This window comes from Anomalospiza imberbis, unplaced genomic scaffold, assembly GCF_031753505.1.
Source record: "Anomalospiza imberbis isolate Cuckoo-Finch-1a 21T00152 unplaced genomic scaffold, ASM3175350v1 scaffold_89, whole genome shotgun sequence".
Taxonomy (NCBI): Eukaryota; Metazoa; Chordata; class Aves; order Passeriformes; family Viduidae; genus Anomalospiza; species Anomalospiza imberbis.
This window is the reverse complement of record NW_027100511.1, coordinates 182,212-201,996: the sequence shown is the minus strand read 5'-3', so window position 1 is coordinate 201,996 and position 19,785 is coordinate 182,212. Positions and strand designations below refer to the sequence as shown.

At 56.8% G+C, this 19,785-nt stretch overlaps 1 protein-coding gene across 1 annotated transcript; it reads right to left on the bottom strand.

Moving 5' to 3' along the window:
- Positions 1-8,530: 8,530 nt before the first annotated feature.
- Positions 8,531-17,992, bottom strand: LOC137467949 (maestro heat-like repeat-containing protein family member 7). Its single transcript, XM_068179350.1, has 8 exons — positions 17,859-17,992; positions 17,410-17,474; positions 17,151-17,300; positions 16,819-16,967; positions 16,349-16,496; positions 15,916-16,103; positions 15,694-15,826; positions 8,531-8,545 (listed from the first exon to the last, which is right to left on the bottom strand). Exons 1-8 carry the CDS (start codon positions 17,977-17,979, stop codon positions 8,531-8,533), a joined length of 969 nt encoding a protein of 322 aa, XP_068035451.1. The 5' UTR covers positions 17,980-17,992.
- Between the last annotated feature and the right edge of the window lie 1,793 nt (positions 17,993-19,785).

The following is a 19,785-nucleotide window of genomic DNA, read 5'->3' as shown; positions in this document are numbered from 1 at the left end:
GCTGGGGACCCTGCCAGGGGACTGCCAGCACTTGGGGCTCCTCTCGGGAGATCCGGGAGGGGGGAATGCAGAGAGGGCTGGGGGATCCCAGGAATGGCAGCACTGGGAGTCACTTTGTTATACTGGGATCGTACTGGGATCATACTGGGAGCAGCTGGGCCCATGCTGGGGCAGACTGCGGTCACACTGAGGGAGACTGGGATCATATTGGGATCATACTGGGATCACACTGGGACAGAGTAGGAGCCTGCAGCGGACAATTGAGACCATGCTGGCGCAAATAGGATACACTGGGAATGACTGGGATCATTCTGAGTTTGACTGGGAGCAACTGTGAGCAACTGGGATCATGCTATGAGCAAGTGGGAGGAACTGGGAGTCACTAGGTGCATGCTGGGGGTGACTGGAAACAACTGGGCTTATACTGGGATCAACTGGGATCATGCTGGAGGTGACAGGGATCATATTGGCAGTGAGTGCAACTACACTGAGGCTGACTGGGAGTGGTGGAGAACAAATGGGATCATGCTGGAAGGAACTGGGAGTGACTGGGAGTATGCTGGAAGGAACTGGGGTACACTGGGAGAGACTGGGAGGGACTGGAACAAAAGTGAGGGTGAAAGGGAGCAACTGGAACCATGTGGGGCACAACTGGTTCATACTGGCAGGGACTGGGAGCACACTGGGCTCATCTCTAGACCATACTGGGAAGGACTGGACTAATACTGGGAGTGTCTGAGACTGACTGGGAACACACCAGGCACATCATCCCCCATACTGGGTGTGACTGGGAGCAACTGGGAACACACTGGATGAAAGTGGGAGCAACAGGGACTATGCTGGGGGCAAATTGTATCATAATGGGGAGTGACTGGCAGCAACTGGGCTCCTGCGGGGAGCAGCCCCTGGCGGCCCCGGGAGCCCCGCACCCCTTTCCCGGCCATGCCGCCCCTCCAGCCCCAGCACCCCCCATTGCCGGGGTGCCGGCACTGCCAGGGGTCCCCCCCTCTCGGGGTCCCCGCTGGGGCTTCTGGGGCTCTTCTCTCTCTGGGCTCCCGCTCAGGGCAGCCGCGGCTCTCCCGGGGCTCCCCAAAACCAGTGTCCCCCCGACGGGGCTTTGCTGCCCTCACCGCCCACCGGGTCCCCCCAAAAACACCTCCCGGGGACCCCCCGATGTTCCCCCGAGGGCCAGCTGCGGCTCGGCTTTGGAGCCCTGCCAGCTCCAAACATCGCCCCCAAAAAAACCCGAACCCAGGCACCCCCCAGGATATTTGGGCCGAGCTCCCCCTCCCTGGGCACCTGCGGGATGGGGGCGATGCTCCCGGGGTGCTGCGAGCTCAGGCAGCGCCAGGGCCACGCGATTCCTTCTCTCCTCTCCTCCGGCTGCTCCCTGCTGCCGCTGCGCCTCTTCCTCCCTCCCTCCTCCTCCTCCCCCGCTCCCGAAGCCCCCGCAGCCGCGGGAGGGGCGGGGATGGAGCTGGAACAGGTCGGAACGCAGAGAGGGCTGGGGGGGATGCCAGGAGTGGCAGTGCCTGGGCTGTCCTGGGATCATACTGGGAGCGGCTCCTGGGTGACCGAGTTCTACTGGGATCATACTGGGATCGTACTGGGAGTGAGGAGGAGCAGCGCGATGGCTCCAGCGCTGGGGCTGGGGGCGCTCCTGGGGCCCCGGGGAGGCAGCGAGAGGTGAGGGGGACCCCCGGCACCGGGACTCTTTGGTCGCCCATTCCGGAGCACCGAGGGGCCCCTGAACCCCCATTCCCGGGCACCACCATCCCCCCACACACCCCCATTCCCGGCCGGGATTCCACCCCGCACCCCCTTTATCCGGCACCGGCAACCCCCGCACCCCTTTCCCGGCCATGCCGCCTCTCCCAACCCCCAGAGCCCCATTTTCTTTCACCCAGAGACCCCCTGGACCCCTATTCCTGCCTTTCCCAGCGCCCAGACCCTCCTTTCCTCAACACCGAGGACACCTGGGACCCCTATTCCCAGCCAGCCCGGGTTTTCCCACCTTTTGCAGGGAATGGGGACACCGGGGACCCTTGGAGTCCCCTTTCCTGACGATAGTGACACAATTAAGCTCACCCAAACGCCTCCTGGATCTCCCCTAAGCCCCCAGTGGGGATTCCTGGGAGTTCCCCTGTGTTCCCTCTTTCCCAGGACTTTGGGGGTCCCCCCGACCTGTCCGTGCACCCCCAGATTTCTTCCACAGCCCCCTGTGATGGTGGGGGTAGGGGCCGAGTGCTGGTGCCCCCCTGCCTGCAGCAGATCCAGCGGGGAGGGGAGTTTGGGGGGGTCCCTGAGCATTTGGGGTCCCCTGGGTTTTGGGGTGACCCCCGGGCCCCCCAGGATCTCCCTGAACATGCTGACGCTGCCCGTGCGTAGTGAGAAGGTTCATACCCAGCACGGGGTCCCAGCTCTGTCATCAGCATTGCCCATGAACCCCCAAACCCTCCCGGGAACCCCCAAATCCCCCGGGACACCCCGACCTCCCCGGGACCCCAAAATCATCCCTGGGCCCTCCAAAAACTCCCCAAGACTGCAAAAACCCCACACAGACACTCCCCAAACCCTCCCAGGACATCAAAATTCCCACAAGACCTCCCAGCACCCCCAGATGCCCCTGAGAAGGTTCTTACATGGCAGAGGGTCCCCATCTCTGTCACCGGCAGGTACCCCAAACTAGCCTTGGGTTCCCCCTGGGATCGCCCGATCCCCCCCTTTGGAAATCCTGAAAACCCCCCTGGGAACCCCCAAAAATCCACCGGGACCGCAAAAACCCTGGATATAGACAAACCCCCCCCCAGGAATTCATCATGAAATTTATACCCAGCACGGGATCCCCATCACCATCATCGGCATCACCCGGGTACCCCCAGATCCTCTCGGGATCCTGTGCCTGATGCAAATGGAAAGAGAACTGGGGTGTGAAAAATAAAGCTTGTTTATTTTCAGAAAAACAGCAATGAAAACACAGAACACATTTACATTGTAAGAATATTTGTAACAACAACAATCTATAGAACGTATATACCTAAGAACATATGTTATGGTTTGACGCTGGCACGATGCCAGCGCTCCCATGAAAATGCACTTTTTTAAAATAATTGCTGTGAGATGTGATCAGGAACAGAGCAGAGCAGGTTCAAGCTTAATAACAAAGAAAAGAACTTTATTAAACTACTACTACTATAAAAACACAGACACTCAATCCTGGACGAAGACCTTCCAAAACACTCTTCCTCCTCCCAACTAATTCCCACCTAATTTCCAAATGGAACCACAGTGAGACACCACCCGGGATCCTGATCAAGTTGCCACCCTTCAGATATTCAAATACTCAATCTTTCAAGGGAGACAGGAGTCTCTCCTGTGCCACAGACCCCCCAGGAAACACAATTGCCACCCTTGTGTTTCCATGTCACACATGGCAACTGCCCAGAGAAAATCTGCCGTGGTGACACTCTCCTCTCCATGTCACAGTGCTCTCACCACCGTGCATGGACAGACTGCTCATAGGGCTCCTTTAAGGATGCTTTGCCATGGACCAAAAGAGACAACAGTTCAGTTTCTCATCGCGGGACTACAGTCCCCCCCATTTTCCCCTGGGGCTGAGGGTCCAAGAACAGAGGTCTTCTTCTCCTCTTCTTCTTCCTTGAAGATAGAGGGCTTCTCCACACTTTCTCCTCCAACTCTCCTCTGTTCTCTCTAATCCTCTGCTGGTAATCACTAATACAAGTCTCTTGGCTCACCAAACCACACCCCTAAGTGCAGCTTCTGTCAGGAGAATTTGGTTCAGTCTATAGCTAACAAGAAAAGTCCAGCCACAAGCCACTCCATCATCTCCTTCCAACTCAAGAATTTCTTCTTCCATCATCTCGGATCCCAGACTGTCTCTCTTCTACTTTAAATCAAGGAGGAGTAATATTTTACAAAGCCTTCATTTCTCAGGAAAGGGTTAAAAGCTCAGACTCCCTGGAGGGCTGATATCTCTGCCCAGCACCCGATTCTCAAGGCCAAGGCTGGGTGCATTCCCCCCCCCCCTTCTCCTTCGCGCCAACAAAGTTACAGGTGCCGTCTGGACTCTCTGTCTCTTCCCTCTTGGCGGGGGGAACGACAAAGGCATCTCTGCTTCTCTCCACCCTTCTGTCCACAGGAGCTGGCTCGGTTCCAGTCCTTCAGCCCCCTCGGCTCACCTCGACCAGGCCACATGGCTTCCCCTCCCCCACCCAGCCCCATGGCTGGGCAGGGGAGATCTGCACTGCACCCTGACCGGAACCAAAGAGAGCGAGCTCTTGGGAGTTCCTGCTTTTAACCCCCTGTCTTCTCAGAGGCGTATCCACACCTTTAGTGGCCACTTAAGGTGCCAATATCCAAACTTGACTACTGATTGGTTTGACCCAACTTCCTGAAAGAATTCACTTCCATGTCAAACCACAACAGCATATCCAACAAAAGTCAATGAAACATATTTACAGAAGACAAAAAGAAGCCCTGAAACCTATGGCCTAAAGACAACAACAAACTCTACAACGTATGTACAAAAGGGTGGCGTCTCTGTCCGGGATCTCCATCGGTCCTTGAGGAAAAGCAAGAGGCACAGTCACTCCAGTCAGGCAGAGAGGGCTCTTCCATGTGCCCCCAGGCTGGCCCAGCAAGCGCAGCACAGGCTGGGGATGGCCACCAGAACCCAAGGCAGCGGGTCCCACATCTCTGAGCAGGGACCACCCAGCCCAGTCCCAGCCTGGCAGCAGGGGACCCGCTCTGCCTGTGGGGACCACATGCCTGTCCTGCTGCTGGTATTGCTCTTCATCCCAAGATCATGGCCTCTTCCTCATCTTTTTCATCAATGTCCATGTCCTCAAGGTACTCTTCCATTTCCACGTCCATCTCCTCTTCCACATCTACCTCCATCTCTTCCTCTCCAGTCTCTTCTTCATCCACTTCCATCTCCTCCTCCGTATCCATCTGCATGTCCACCTCCATCTCTTCCTCTCCACTCTCTTCTCCATCCACTTCCATCTTCTCCTCTGTATCAATCTCCATGTCCACTTCCATTGCATCGTCTCCACTCTCATCTCCATCCACTTCCATCTCCTCCTCCGTATCCATCTGCATGTCCACCTCCATCTCTTCCTCTCCACTCTCTTCTCCATCCACTTCCATCTTCTCCTCTGTATCAATCTCCATGTCCACTTCCATTGCATCGTCTCCACTCTCTTCTCCATCCACTTCCATCTCCTCCTCTCTATCAGCCTGCATGTCCACCTCCATCTCGTCCTCTCTGTCTGTGACAGCCTGCAGAGGTAGCAACACCTCAGAGTGGGGTCCCTGTCCCACCTCATCCCCACAGAACTCCAGCCCAGCCGGGCAGCTGGGGGGTGTCCACCTCCATGGAATGGCACTGTACCTTCCTCAGGACAAATGTGAGCATCCTGCAGGGACGGATGACAAAATCCAGGCAACAGAGAGCTTTCAGGACTGATGGGAGTAACAGGGCGCAGGTGACGAGAAGAGTGACAGGGAACATGGTGAAGGGTGAGCTGGCACGAGGGCTGGCACAGGGTGGGCTGACACAAGGGCCAGTGGTTGTGTTGTGCTCTTTGCATGACGCTGGAAGTTCCTGCTGGAACATCACATCTGTGACATCACAGTGGATCTAAAGAGCATCTTGTTCCGAGCTGAGCAATCTTCCCCAGCCCATGCTGCTCACAGCCCTGTTGCCAAGGATGGGGCATCCACAGCCTGGGCCAGTGCCTCAGCAGCCTCCGTGTAAAAGAGCAGCTCCCTCAGATCCAACTTCAATCAGCCTCCTGCAGTTGAAAGCCATCCCCCCTTGTCCTGTTGCCACGGGCCCGGCTGAACACTGTCCCCGTCTTTCCTGTGGGACCCTTCCAGTCCTGCAGAGCTGCAGGGAGGCCTCCCCAGTGTCTCCTCTTTCCAGGCTGAGCATCCCCAGCCCCACTTGGACGGCAGTCAGGTAGATCAGGGGGAGTCAAGGCTGAAGTCAAACAGCATCAGGAACTGAGAGGTGGAAGCTTTAGGCCCAGGTTTGCCTCTGTAATAGCAGTGGAGGGGAAGATGGTGGGACACTGGCTCTGTTCTAACCGGTGAATATTTTCTTTTTTTTTTTTTTCCCTTCTTTTCTGTCATGCTGATGCAGGTGATGCTGTTTGCAAGGAAGCTTGGCACAATATCCATTGTCTTCTCCATTTGTGAAACACCGAGCAGAGTCTGGGCAGGCTGATGATGCAGAGCAAAACCTGCAAATACACCGGTGATCCTGAGCCTGGAGGATGCAGCTAACCCCAGCCAAAAATAATTTCTGGAAAGTCAAGCCTGGTTTACATTTTCTTGAGTTTGGCTATCCCTGAACCGGGGGAGGGGGCATTCGGGGGAGGGGGTACCACAGGGGTTCCCCTCCCCCGTTTTTGGGGGGTCTCCCATGGTGCCCCCTCCCCAAAAAGCTCCGCGGGCCCCCTGAAGCGGCTTCTGTTCCACCGGCCGGTGCCCCCTGATCCAGGACTGCCCCCGGTGAGTCTGGGGCGCTCTGGGGGGATTCTGGGGGGATTTTGGCAGCATTTTTGGGCATTGGGGGATTTTGTTGGTAACTTAGGGGGAATTACTGAATTTTGGAGAGAATTACTGGCTTTGGGGGGTTATGGGACTTTGCAGGGTTTTGTGGATTTGAGGAATTCGATGATTTTTTTAGGGTTTTGTGGGGTTTTTTTGGGGGGGTTTATTGAAATTTTTGGGAGTTTTTTTTTTTAATTTTGGTGGGTTTCACTGTGATTTTGTTGGATTCTTTGGGGTTTTGGAGGGTTTTATTGGGATTTTTGGGGGATTTTGGGGGGTTTTAGTGGAATTTTGGGGGGCTTTGGAGTTTTCCCAGGGTGTGGGGAAGGGCTGAGAGGCACCAAAGTCTCCTTTAAACCCCTGAAAGTCTCAATAAACCCCATGAAAGCGCAATTAAATCTCACAAATTCCCATTAGAACACCCTCGAATCCCAATAAAAGCCCACAAAATCCCAATTAAACCCCACAAATCCCCCCCCAAAAATGTCTCCAAAACCACAACAAGCCCCACAGAATCCTCACGAGACCCAAAGAAATCTTGGCAACACCCAAAAAAACCCACAAAACCCCCCGCAAAATCCCCGCTAAAATTCCTAACAAACCCAAATCCCCAAAGAATCCCACTAAATGCCCCAACAATTCCAATAAAATGCCTCCAAATCCCCTAAACATTCCAATAGAACACAGAAATAATTCCAGAGGATCCCACAAAATCCCCACAAAATCCCAGTAAAACCTTCCAAAAGTCAAAAGAAAACACAAAAAAAATCAATTAACCCCCAAATACCCCCAGGAAAAAAACTTCCCACTCAAAGCACCAAGAAAACCCCTCAAAATCCAAACTCCCCAAAATTCCCCAACTGCCTCCAAACCCAGTAATTCTCCCCAGAAACCCCAACAATTCCCTGTAAACTCCCAACACAATTCCCAAAAGCCCAAAAAAGCCCCAGATGCCCAAACCCCTCCCGAGCCCTCCCTGGTCCCTCCCGGTCCCGCCCAGGCCCGTCCGGGGCCGCGGCCAAAACTGCCCGGAGCGGACGCGGAGGTCCCGGAGCGACCCCGGAGCCGATCCATGGTTCGGCCTCGGGCTCGGCCCCTTTGGGGGATTTTGGGCCGAACCGGGCAGGTTTAGGGTGGGCTTCAGATCCCTTGTGGGGATCCCGAGCCTTTTTGGGTGGATTTTCAGCCCCTGTGGCTGATTTGAGGCCGAATCTGGTGGGGTTTAGGGGGGATTTCAGACCCCTTTGGGTGATTTAAGGTCCATATGGGTGAATCTTAATCTTGTGTGCATGATTTTAGGTCCCTTTTTTGTGATTTAGGGTCCATTTAAGTAGTTTTTTTTTGCTTCTTTGGGCAATTTTAGGTCAAACCAAGCCATTAAGGTGATTTTAGGCCAAAGCAGGTACTTTCAGGCTGGATTTTAGCTGCATTTGAGGGATTTAAGGGTGATTTTAAGCCATTTCATGTGTCTTTTAAAACGTTTGAGGCAATTTTAGACCCCATTGTTTGGATTTTAGAGCCCTTTGGATACTTTTAATACCATTTGGCTGATGTCAGGCCGAACCATGTGGATGTAGGTTGCATTTGATGCCCTTTTGGGTGATTTTAAACCAAACCTGGCTTTTTTAGGACAGCGCGTCCCCTTGGCCCCGCTCCTTTCCCCTCACGGTTCCGCCCTTTCCTCGCCCCCTTTCCCCTCACGGATGAGGATCCCGGAGCGGGGGAGGAGGAGGAGGGAGGGAGGAAGAGGCGCAGCGGCAGCAGGGAGCAGCCGGAGGAGAGGAGAGAAGGAATCGCGTGGCCCTGGCGCTGCCTGAGCTCGCAGCACCCCGGGAGCATCGCCCCCATCCCGCAGGTGCCCGGGGAGGGGGAGCTCGGCCCAAATATCCTGGGGCTGCCTGGGTTTGGGGTTTTTTGCGGAGGATATTTGGAGCTGGCAGGGCTCCAGAGATCAGCCGTGGCGGGCCTTAGGGGGACATCATGGGGTCTTGAGGTCGGGAGCGGCTACACCCGGTATGAGACCAGTCACTCCCAGTATGAGCCTGGTTAAGGTCTTTCAGCTCCTGCCAAAGGTCTGACAGCTCCTAGTGAAGGTCTGACAGCTTCTGCTGAAGGTGTGACACTTCCTGGTGAAGGTCTGACAGCTCCTGTGAAGGTGTGACAGCTCCTAGTGAAGGTCTGACAGCTCCTGGTGAAGTTATGAAACCTCCTAGTGAAGGTTGGACAGCTTCTGGTAAAAATCTGACAGCTCCTGCTGGAGGTCTGACAGCTCTTGCTGAAGTTGTGACAGCTCCTTCTGAAGGTGTGACGGCTCATCCTGGTGGTCTGACAGCTCCTGGTGAAGGTCTGACAGCTCCTACTGAAGGTCTGACAGCTCCTGCTGAAGGTCTGACAGCTCTTTCTGAAGGTGTGACAGCTCCTGGTGAAAGACTGAAAGCTCCTCTTGAAGGTCTGGCAGCTTCTGGTGAAGGTGTGACAGCTCCTGGTGAAGGTCTGACAGCTCCTCCCAAATTCTGACCATTCCTGCCAAAGGTCTGACAACTCCTGCTGAAGGTCTGACAGCTCCTACTGAAGGTCTGACAGCTCCTGCTGAATTTGTGACAGCTCCTAGTGAAGGTGTGACAGCTCCTGGTTAAGGTGTGACAGGTCCTGCTGAAAGTGTGACAGCTCGTTCTGAAGGTCTGGCAGCTTCTGGTGAAGGTGTGACAGGTCCTGCTGAAAGTGTGACAGCTCCTTCTGAAGGTCTGGCAGCTTCTGGTGAAGGTGTGACAGCTCCTAGTGAAGGTGTGACAGCTCCTGGTTAAGGTGTGACAGGTCCTGCTGAAAGTGTGACAGCTCCTTCTGAAGGTCTGGCAGCTTCTGGTGAAGGTGTGACAGCTCCTGGTGAAGTTCTGACGGCTCCTGGTGAACATGTGAAAACTCCTGGTGAAGGTCTGACAGCTCCTGCTGAAGGTCTGACACCTCCTGGTGAATGTTCGACAGCTCCTGCTGAAGGTGTGACAGCTCCTGGTGAAAGTGTGACATCTCCAGGTGAATGTTTGACAGCTCCTGCTGAAGGTGTGACAGCTCCTGCTGGAGGTCTGACAGCTCCTTCTGATAATCTGACAGCTCCTGCTGAAGGTGTGACAGCTCCTGGTGAAGGTGGGACAACTCCTAGTGAGGTTGAGACAGCTCCTGCTGAAGTTCTGACAGCTCCTGCTGGAGGTCTGACAGGTCTTGTTTAGGTCTGATAGCTCCTCCTGAAGGTCAGAGAGCTCCTGCTGAAGGTGTGATAGCTTCTGGTGAAGATCTGACATCTCCTGGTGAAGGTGTGACAGCTCCTGCTGGAGGTGTGACAGGTCTTGGTGAAGGTCTGACAGCTCCTGCTGAAGCTGTAACAGCTCCAGGTGAAGGTGTGACAGCTCCTAGTGAAGGTCTGACAGCTCCTGCTGAAGGTCGGAGAGCTCCTTTGAAGGTCTGACAGCTCCTGGTGAATGTCTGACAGCTTCTGGTGAAGGTCCGACAGCTCTCAGAGCGTCAAATTTACGTGGCTAGAGGGTGGTGTGCAGAAAGGAGACAGAGGAGTCCTGTAAAAGTCCCTTGATTGGCATAAAGGGAGAGCGTGCATCAGGCGTGTGTCCAACGCAGTCTCCCAATCACTTGGATCAAGTAGCCTTCTTTTCTTTTTTCCCGGCTGCATTTTCTTTCATTCCCTTTCCCCCTTGGCTGAGCTACTTGGAAGGTACTCGGGACTTCCCGATCTGCCCATCATGTCCCCCTCATTACGTGCCCTCTATAAAACACACGATCCACGATCATTTCAACTAGCTAAATCAATTGATATTTTTAGTGAGTTTTACTGATTGACATGGACTGCTCCTCAGCCAAGGCCATGCTAAACTCCTGAACTTAGGGAAGAAGAACAAAGACTTTATAGGGTTGTGAGAGACGAGGTGACATTTTGCTGAAGCCAAAAGATTATTCAGCTAAAGAATGAAAGCTGTTGGTTCTATGTGTTGTTGTTTGTGGTTTGGATATGTTCTGGTTGGTTTGTTGGGTGTTGCTGGAGAGGGGCGGGGTTGAAGCCCTGACTAAAAAGGAATTCAGATGATGGGGGAGTAGACAGAAAAGCAGGTGGTCAGGAGAGAATGGAAGTGCCCCAGTACCGAGCCAATGGGAAAGGGGACAGGGACTGCCCCAGCCGGGAAATGCCCGAAAATTTTCCACTTTGTTGGAAGGTGTGTGTGTTCTGCTCTCGGGAGGGACATGCAAATTCGGCTCGGCTGAATCGGTATGAATGAACAGTTGTTGCCCTCATTTTTAAAAGTGTTAAGTTTTCTTTTATAGTTCTTTTGAAAGTTTTAAAGTTCTCATAAAACTTCCTTAGCCTTCTGATAATGTTTACATATTTCTACTAAAGTTCTCATGCACTGTTCATGCAAATAATGATTGTTTTACATTCTTCTTTGTGGGAGGAGAAAATTAATAGACTGTTAGTTTGACCAGTGTGGTTACAGAAGTGGCAATTTCATCCTCCAATCTACTGCCACTTTTAGAATTCTATATATTGCAAAGTCAGAAATAAAATTAACTCTTTTTCTCTCTTGAACTCATCAAGCTTCTGTGTACTCCTTTGGTGCCAAATAGCAACAAAGTTTCTTTTTGCTTTGAAGACTTTGTCCCCATTTAATTGTGTCAAAAAGCCTGTTCATTTCTAACAGGATTATAAATATTAAGTTCTTCACCCAGGGCAGATTTAAAGCCCAAACTCCCATGTCACGTCCCCCAGACTTCCGGAACATCGCCAGAGCTCCCCCAAACCCTCCTGTCAGCCCCTGGAAACGCCCCAGAGACCTCCCAACCCCTGGTTCAACCCCGCAGCTGTAACTCCCCCAAAGACCCCACCCCAGCTGCCCATAACTTCCCCAAAGCCCCCCCAAGCCCCATATCACATTCCCTGACCTCAAACAAACCCTTATTCTCCCCCCTGCCCCCCTGCAATTTCACTCACACACGGCCATGGCCTGAGGGGACACGCTGGTGGTCTTCAGGTGGGAGCTGGCCAGGGCATCCTGACCAAAGACCTGCGGAGCTTCAGCCTTTGCAGGGGAGGCTGGCAGCAGCTGCACCCCCAAAACAGCCCCTGCAGCCCCCTCAGCCATGCAGCTGCACTGCTGGATGACTGGCTCTACGTGTCTGGAGGTGCAGGGGGGGCTCGGGGCATCCTAGGGTGGGCTGGTGGGATTTTCAAGAGGCTACAGGGCCAAGGGGCCTGGAGGATCTGGAAGTGCTGGGGGAATTTGGGGAAAGGGGAGGTTGGAGGGATTTGGGGAGCTGTGTCATGACTGGCTCCATGTGTTTGGAAGTGGGAAAGGGTATCAGGGGGTCCGGGGCAATTTCTCGGGGGGCTTTGCAGGGACTATAGTGGCTGGGGGAGCTTCAGGGCATCTTGGGGGTGTGGGAGCATTTTGGAATGAGAGGGTATACGGGAGGGCTGGGGGGCAACGTGTTCTATGTCTTTAGAAGTGGGGAGGGGACTGGGGGCTGATTTTGGAGCCTCCACTGATTACTGGGTGCCCCCCTCCAGCAAAGGGCCAAGGCTGTTTTCTCCTCCCATCTGGGAGGGGGGGTGAGCTTTGAGGATCCCATCTTCAGTCGGGGGGGTCCCTTTGTCACTGAAACTGTTTGAAAATGAAACATCTCCAACAGCAAATTCAGGGTTAGAGAATCAAAGGCGTTACTTTATACTGGTCAGGACGTGCAACAGAAATCATTGCATCTACACATTGCCCGGGTGTGCAGCCAGCAACACACGGGCAGGAGGACACAGATGGCGCTTCCTGGCTGGGAGAGGGCTTGTGGCCATCTCCAGGCACCGGTCTGACAGGGATCCCCGCAGCTCCGGCCCTGCACAGCCACTCTGTCGCCAGCACAAAGGCTTCAGCAGAACCAGCAAAGGCCAAGGGGCTACTTTTCCCTTCCCCACTGCTGGCCTGGGCCGCTTGCTGAGCACAAGGACCCGTTTTCCCCTCTACCCCTGTGCTCTGCAGACCCTGGGCAGCAAATGAAAGATCCTGGGAGTCTGTCTATTACAACATATCCTACATTTTTATGCTAAGGAAAAAGGAAAATAAGGAAAGAACAATGTTGAACAAATCAAACATTGCTTCTGGCTCAGGTGACCCCAGCAGACAGAGCTTCTGGGATCAGCTCTCTGCAGAGCTCCAGCAGTGCAGCCAGCTGAGCCCTGAGAGACGAGGCCGTGTCCTCCATGCCCTGTGGAGCTGATCATGCAGGCTGTCGAAGATGGAATATCGAGCTCTCTCTACTGCCTGGAGGACGTACAGTGTTTGAATTGCCAGGCTTCCGACGGCGACGCTGATGTCATCTGCCATGCCTTCAAGGGCTGAAAGAGAGAGGAACAGAGCCATGGTCAGTTCCCGGATCTGAGGGGACCCGAGGAGACCCCCGTTCCAGGGCCGTGCCAGCTGGCTCTAGCCATGGCCAGCAGGGAGCAGGGACCAACAGGATCAGCCCGAAGCTGCTGGCCACGAATCCCCCAGGTGGCCCTGACGTCTCTGTGTGCTCTGCCCACACCGCCCCTCGTCCGCACAGGGAGCAGAGCCCTCGGCAGCCGGGGCAGGGCTTGCAGCTCCCCCGCCAGCCCCCGCTGACAGCCCGCTGCCCTCACTCACCCTCACAGATGAGCTGGAGCTCTTCCTTCTTCCCCCTGAGGTGCTGCCCGGCCATCCCTGTGAACACAGAGCCTGTCACGGCCCAGCGGCACAGCTCCCTGCCAGCGGCGCTGCCAGCCCTGTGGCCACACGGCCTCCTGGCCCGGCAGAGCTCAGCCCGGGCCCTTGCCGCACGCTGCCGGCCCAGGGCACGGCTGCGAGAGGGCGGCAGCAGCGCCGAGGCCAGGCGGGGCTCCACGGCGCCGGGCCCGGATGGCGCTGCCGGGGCAGCAGCCGGGGCTGGGGCCGAGCTGCGGCGGGGCGGGGAGGGAAGGGGAGCCCGGGCTGACGGCTCACCGATGAACCTGATGGCCTCCTCTCGCAGGGACTGCTGCGGGCTGTCCAGGTACTGCAGGGCCCGGCGCAGGTGCTCGGCCGCTCGGCTCCTGTCGTCGGCCAGCTGCAGAGAGCGGCAGGAGGGAAGGGTTGGCGCGGGCTCAGCCCCTGTGCCGGGCGCTCCCTGCGCCCAGCCCCGGCCTCCCGTGCCCGCACAGCCCTGAGGCGCGGCCAGCAGCCGCGGGCGCCGGGCTCTGGAGGGGGCAGAGGGGCGGCTGCTGCCCCGGGAGCCGCGGCGCCGCCCCGCCCCGCGGCCCCGCCGGGCCGGGGCTCCATCGGCCCCGGCTCGGGCCCACGGGAGCCTGGAGAAGAGCCCGCGCAGCCTCTGGGTGCAGCCGCGGGCAGGGGCACAGCTGCCAGCCCACACACTGAGCACCGCGCTCAGGGGGCTTCTCCAGCCTGAGGCTGGCACTTCCAGGCCGTCCTTACCAGGCACTCGGTGAACTTCCACAGCTTCTTGTTCTTCACCAGTTTTTGAAGATCCCTCCTCTTCAGGAACTCAGCCACACAAAGCAGCGTTTCCTGAGAAACCTGGAGAGCAGCAGAGATGCGGAGATGGCCCCACAGCCCAGGGCGCAGGACCTGTGTCCCTGTGTCCCTGTGCCAAGGCCTGGAGGAGGCTGCAGCCCACGAGGCGCTAGGGCAGGAGGCAGCTGAGCCCCCTCCCAGGGGGACAGCAGCAGCCCATGAGTCCTCACCTGTGCCACATGCTGATTCTCATCATGGCAGTGGAAGAAGAGTGGCAGCAGGCTCTGGCGCACGTGTGTCTTCAGGGCCTTCTCTTCCTTTTCCAGTGGAAGAGACATCAATGTTTGGAAGAGCAGTATGGAGAGCAGCTGCACATGGCTATTGTCCTGTATGAAAGGAAGAAAAAAAGACCTCAGCATCGGCTGCACGGGGCTCAGCTTGGCTCAGGCCTGCAAATCCACAGGGCACAAAGTGTCCAGGCAGCAGTCAGTGGCCGTGGCTGGGGGCAGCGAGCCTTACGTGGTCAAAGAGTGGCAGGAGCGCCTCAACCAGCTGCAGTGCGATGGGGCTGGGTATCAGCATGGCCTTGTCCCAGAAGATAAAGCTGAGGAGCCTGACTGTCATGCTGACTATCTCTCCATCTGCGTCCCACAGGAGCTCCACAAGACTTTCAGTCAGGCTCCACATTTTTTCGCTCTGTGCAGAACACAAGTTTGTGAAACGCCATCCTGCTGCCGCAGGGCCTAGGGGCCAAAGGGCTGTTCCGAAGCACTTGGGCAGTTGAACCAGGAGGCAGGAGAGCTGGGAGCAGCTGCCCCAGCGCCCAAAGCCCAGCCAAGCCCAAGCGACTGCATTCCCAAGCGCAGCCTCAGCCGCTGCCCCCTTCTCACCATCAAGGGATCATCGATGAGCACAAGAAGGGCCCTGAGCGCCAGGCGACGCCTCTCCCTGCACTCGCTCCGCAGGTGCCTTGACAAGATTTGCAGGATTCTCTTAGCACCGCGTTCACTCAAGTTCAGGCACTCAAGAACCTGAAAGGCACAGGGCAGTGACAGGGGACCTGGCCGGCAAGAGCCCGGAACAGCACAGGGCTGGGCCCAGGCAGCAGCGCAGGGCGCGGGCACCGTCCCAGGCAGTTGCGGCTACGAGAGGGCAGAGAGCTGGGAGGCAGCTGAGCGAGGCAGCGCTGGCCATCAGGCTCACCTCCACAAGGAACGCCAGGGCGGGCAGTTCCCAGCGTGGCTCCTGTGTGCTGAGCAGCCGGAGCAGGTCGCGAGCGATCCTTGAGCACAAGGGGATGGAGACACAGGACATCTCCCTGGCAGGAGAAAAAGAAACCAAGACTTTGGGCCGGGGGACAAACCTCTCCCAGGACTGACTCACAGAGGTCTGGCCTTTCCCCAGCATCCTGTAAGGGCCCTGGGCTATTTGGGAGGTGGCTCCTTGTGGGCCCCCTCCTCTCCCAGCCTTTTCCAGTCGGCTTGGCTGTTCCTCGGTGACAAGGCCCTCTGGCCCACGACCACGGGGACTGTGTGGGGCACCCTGGGCACTGAGCACAAATGTCAGAGGCAGTGGGGAGAAGGGGGTCTCACCTGGCCAGCAGACCCACGGCATAGTGGTGGGTGTCAGCACACAGCAGCGTGTCCCAGCCACACTTGCGTTCTATTGCCACCACCACATCCTCGTGCTGCATTTGGCAGAGCAGGGACTTCAGGGTCCGCACTGCAAACCTGCATGCAGAGCAAAGCCCAGGTCACGCTGGGAGCACTGGCTCCTGCCCTGGGCACCTGGCAGGGACAGGAGGACTGGCATGGAGCACCTGTTGGGGTTGGTGGCAAGGCCGTATTGCTTCTGGCATCCCTTCCAGAAGGTATCGACCTCCGCTGGCACATCCAACGTGCTGAAGAACACTTGGAAGAGCAGATGCACAAAGAGGCGGGGGAAATACACGGTCACTACATGTGGGACACAGGGCATCTGGAGGATCTTCCACATCACCACAGTTGCCTGCAAAGGACAGAGCAGCCCGAGACAGTGCTCAGTGCCGAGGTGTCCGTGTGGCAGGGCCCGAGCATGGGAGGGAGAGGCCCGGAGAGACACAGGGGGAGCACCGGGCCTGGTGGCCCTGAAGCTGCCCCGAGGCCAGGTTTCAGCCCAGCGCCTGAGGCAGGGAGGTGCAGTGGGGGAAGGAGGATGCAGAGCTGCTGGACAGGTGGCCTTGGGGCCAGCAAAGGCCAGTGTCAGAAACTCACAGCCAGGACAAAGACACCCGTTTTGTCCCCATCGGAGGTGCACGTGCTGTGCTCTGGCCAGCTCCCCAGCACATCGAGGAGTATCAGCTGCGCCGGCTCCGCAGTCCTGGGCGAGCACATGATGCTCTTCCACATGGTCAAAGCAGCTCTGTGGGGTCAGAGCTCTGTCTCAGAGGAGTCTGGGACACAGCACCGTGGCCTGGGCGGCAGCGGGGAGCTGAGCTGGCTGCCAGCCCTGCCTCTGCCCACTGCCCCTCGCCAGCAGCACCCAGACAGCCCAGCCCTGTGGGGACAGGTCCCTGAGGGCCAGCGAGGAAGCATGGCAGAAGGCTCGGGGGCTGACGTGCCAGGGCTGGCAAAGGGAGCAGCCAGAGGGCCCTGGAACTCTCTGTTGGTCAGACACCTGGGACAGGCTGTACAGGCTGATGGGCTGGGGAGCCCTGAGCCCTCTGGGCAGGTGGGCCCCATACCTGTCACAGGATGGGGCCACACGCAGGAGCGTCATTACTACGTCAGCAGGCTGCTCTTTGGTGAGATCCAGCAGGGCCCTGTTCAGCCTGTGCTCAGCAAACTGATTGGCCATGAGCCACTGGTGGATGTACCTCACCATGGCAGGCACCTGGAGAAAGCATGGGGAGACTTGGAAAGCTGCCAGAGGGAGGAATGTCCCCAGCTTCCCCAGAGAAGTGCTTCCCTTGCCACCCCACTGCCATGGCCTCAAAGGCTTCCAGTGAGCAGCAGGCGTGACTTGGGAGGCCAAGCAATTCCTGAGAGGATCAAAGCCTGGCCACAGGCTGCTTACTTGCTTTGGATTGCAAAACCCCTCCTCTACGAGCATATCCAGCAGGGCAGAACAGGTCTTGGTTTTGAAGATGTGCGAATATGCTCTGAGCCCTGTGCCCACGGTGCCGGTCTCTTCCTCCCGAATCCTCTTGATGAATTTGCAAACCAGCTGTAGGAGAAGGGCAGGAAGCCAGGGATGTTCCACAGAATGCTCCAAGTGCGGTGCTCGGCTGAGCAGTGACAGTAGGCTCAGCCCAGCTGGGGATGGCTGCAGGTACCTGCGCTGTTCTGCGGAAGAGGCCACGGGTGCGTTCCTGCTCTTGTGTGCGCTGCACGGCTGCATCTGGCAAAGAGTGAGCGCAGCCTGAGCTGAGGGGCTGCGGGAGAGGCCGGAGAACACAGCCTAGCCCTGCGCTCCCCAGGTAGGAACAGCCCCGGGATGTCCCAAGGGATGGAGCACGGCTCTGGGGTGTCTGTCCTGGCCCCTATTCCGTCCTGTCCATGGGCATGTCCCCAGGGGATGGGATAGGATGGGATGGGATGGGATGCGATGGGATGCGATGGGATGCGATGGGATGCGATGGGATGCAATGGGATGCAATGGGATGCAATGGGATGGGATGCAATGGGATGCAATAGGATGCAATAGGATGCAATGGGATGGGATGTGGCCAAGCTGGCTGCAGCCACCAGCCCTGCAGTCCAGCAGCCCAGCTCTGCCACTCACCCTCCTGCAGAGGCTTGAACCGCACCACCTCTTCAGTCTCCTGTGCTGGGCCAGCTCCAGGGCCTTCTTCCTCTTCCTCCACCCAGGCCAGCTTGGGCACTCTCGGGGATCTCTGCTCCATGTCAGTGACTGGATTTGTGATGACTCACAGGAGAGATGTCTCAGAAATCTCCGAGTCAGCAAGGCCTGCAGTCGTGCCTGGAAGGCACCTTCAAGAGAGAAGCCTCAGGAAGGCTACAGGACAGCAAGTCCTGCACTCTGGTCTCGAGGGCTCCTTGCCACAAGGACAGGAGACTCCTGTCAAGGATTGTGGTCTGGCCTCGAGGGCACTGGTGGCAGGGATGGGAGATGCCTCTGGGGCACCAAGTCCCACGGTCTGCCCTCGAGGACACCTGCAGAAGAGAAGCCTTGGGAAGGCTACGGGTCACCAAGTCCTGTGGTCTGGCCTCGAGGTCAGCTGCAGGAATAGCACCTCGGAAAAGCTCTGGGTCAGACACGAACGAGTGTGCTGTGCGGGGGCTCCTCACGGCACCGCTCTGTCCCGTCCTGTCCCGTCGCGTGCTCCGAGCACTGTGGTGTGGCCTTGTCACCGCCAGCTCCTATGTCACCCTGTGTCACAAAGGGCCCTTGGACACGCTGTCCCGTTCCATGCCACGGTGACCATGCTGCACCATGTCACAAAGGGCCCCTGCACACACTGCCCCCTGCCCTGGGACCACCCCCAGCCCACCCAAAGTGGCTCAGGTTGGAAGGAATCCCTCACCCCAAGTGTCTAAGACAGCCCGACAGGATCTTTAGGAGTGGCTGAAACCATCAGCAAACGCTGCCTTGCTCTGCGGGCTCAGGGCAGCAGAAGGAGGCCCCAGGGCTGCCGACGCAGCGGCGCTGGGAAGGGCATGGGGCCTTCCACAGAAGCTGGCACGGCCTCCTTGGGACACGTCCTGGCTGGTGGCCATCCTAAGCGTGGCCGTGTGTCACAGACGAGGAACGTGTGGGCCAGGGCAGGAATGCTGCTCTGACCCCTTGCGCCCGGGGAGCGCTGACATCAGCAGGTGTGGCAGGGTCCCTGCCCAAGCAGACCTGCCACCCCCGAGCCCTGGCAGCACCAGTGCCCGTCTCCTGCCCCAGAGACCTGTGCCCGTGGGGGGCTTCTGTGCCAGAGGGAGCCAAAGCCCACGTGCATTGGGGGCTGCGCTCCTGCCTGCAGGGGCTGTTGGCAGGAGCACCTGGAGCAACTGCTGGCAACACTTGGGTCTCTGTCAGAAGCTCTTACTCCATGCTGAAATTATCTTCTCATTGAAGTTATTGCCTTCAGCACAAAACCACCTCAGCGGCGAAGGCACAGAAGAATCTGGCAAGTAAGAATCCTCAGTTCAGGAATGCTTTACTTCCCATTGCTCGACTCAAGTAGTTCCAAAAAGTTGCAAACTTCCCAAATTAATTGGGATGGCCTGAGGAGGTGAAGATTTGTAATTTTGCTTCCCATCTCAAAGCAGCAACTCATTTGCCTTAACTTCATCCACTGAGGGTCACTTTACAGAACATAACACTACACAAAAAAAGGGCAAAAAACAAGGGCCATGCTTTGGTTTTCTAGGAAGGGATGATAATATCCTAATTCTCTTAAGGAATAAAAGCTCTCAAGAAATGAGAGTCCACTCAGTGGTACAAAAGTAGCCCAAAGAAATGAGTAGATGGCAAAAGAGCTAATCCTCCCCCTGGTACAGATTTCTAAGTGGCGAGTAAAGTACAGCTCTCCCCTCTTGTTCCCTGCAGGAGAATCAGGACCATGAAGAGGAAAAGTCACAGGTATTCTTTCTGCCCTCCCTAACCAAAGCTGTGCCAAAGCACAGATGCTGCCTTCAAACTGACTCAAATTCCAGCCTAGACCTCTCACCTTCCAGACAACTCCTTCTCCAACACCCCC

Excerpts from the sequence above, each read along its gene's own strand:
- LOC137467949 (XM_068179350.1), bottom strand. The coding sequence starts at position 17,979 with ATGGAGCAGAGATCCCCGAGAGTGCCCAAGCTGGCCTGGGTGGAGGAA. Across the intron at positions 16,968-17,150 it reads GGTTTTGCAATCCAAAGCAA|GTGCCTGCCATGGTGAGGTA; the intron begins GTAAGCAGCCTG and ends TGCTTTCTCCAG. Across the intron at positions 16,497-16,818 it reads GTGGCCCCATCCTGTGACAG|AGCTGCTTTGACCATGTGGA; the intron begins GTATGGGGCCCA and ends CTGACCCCACAG.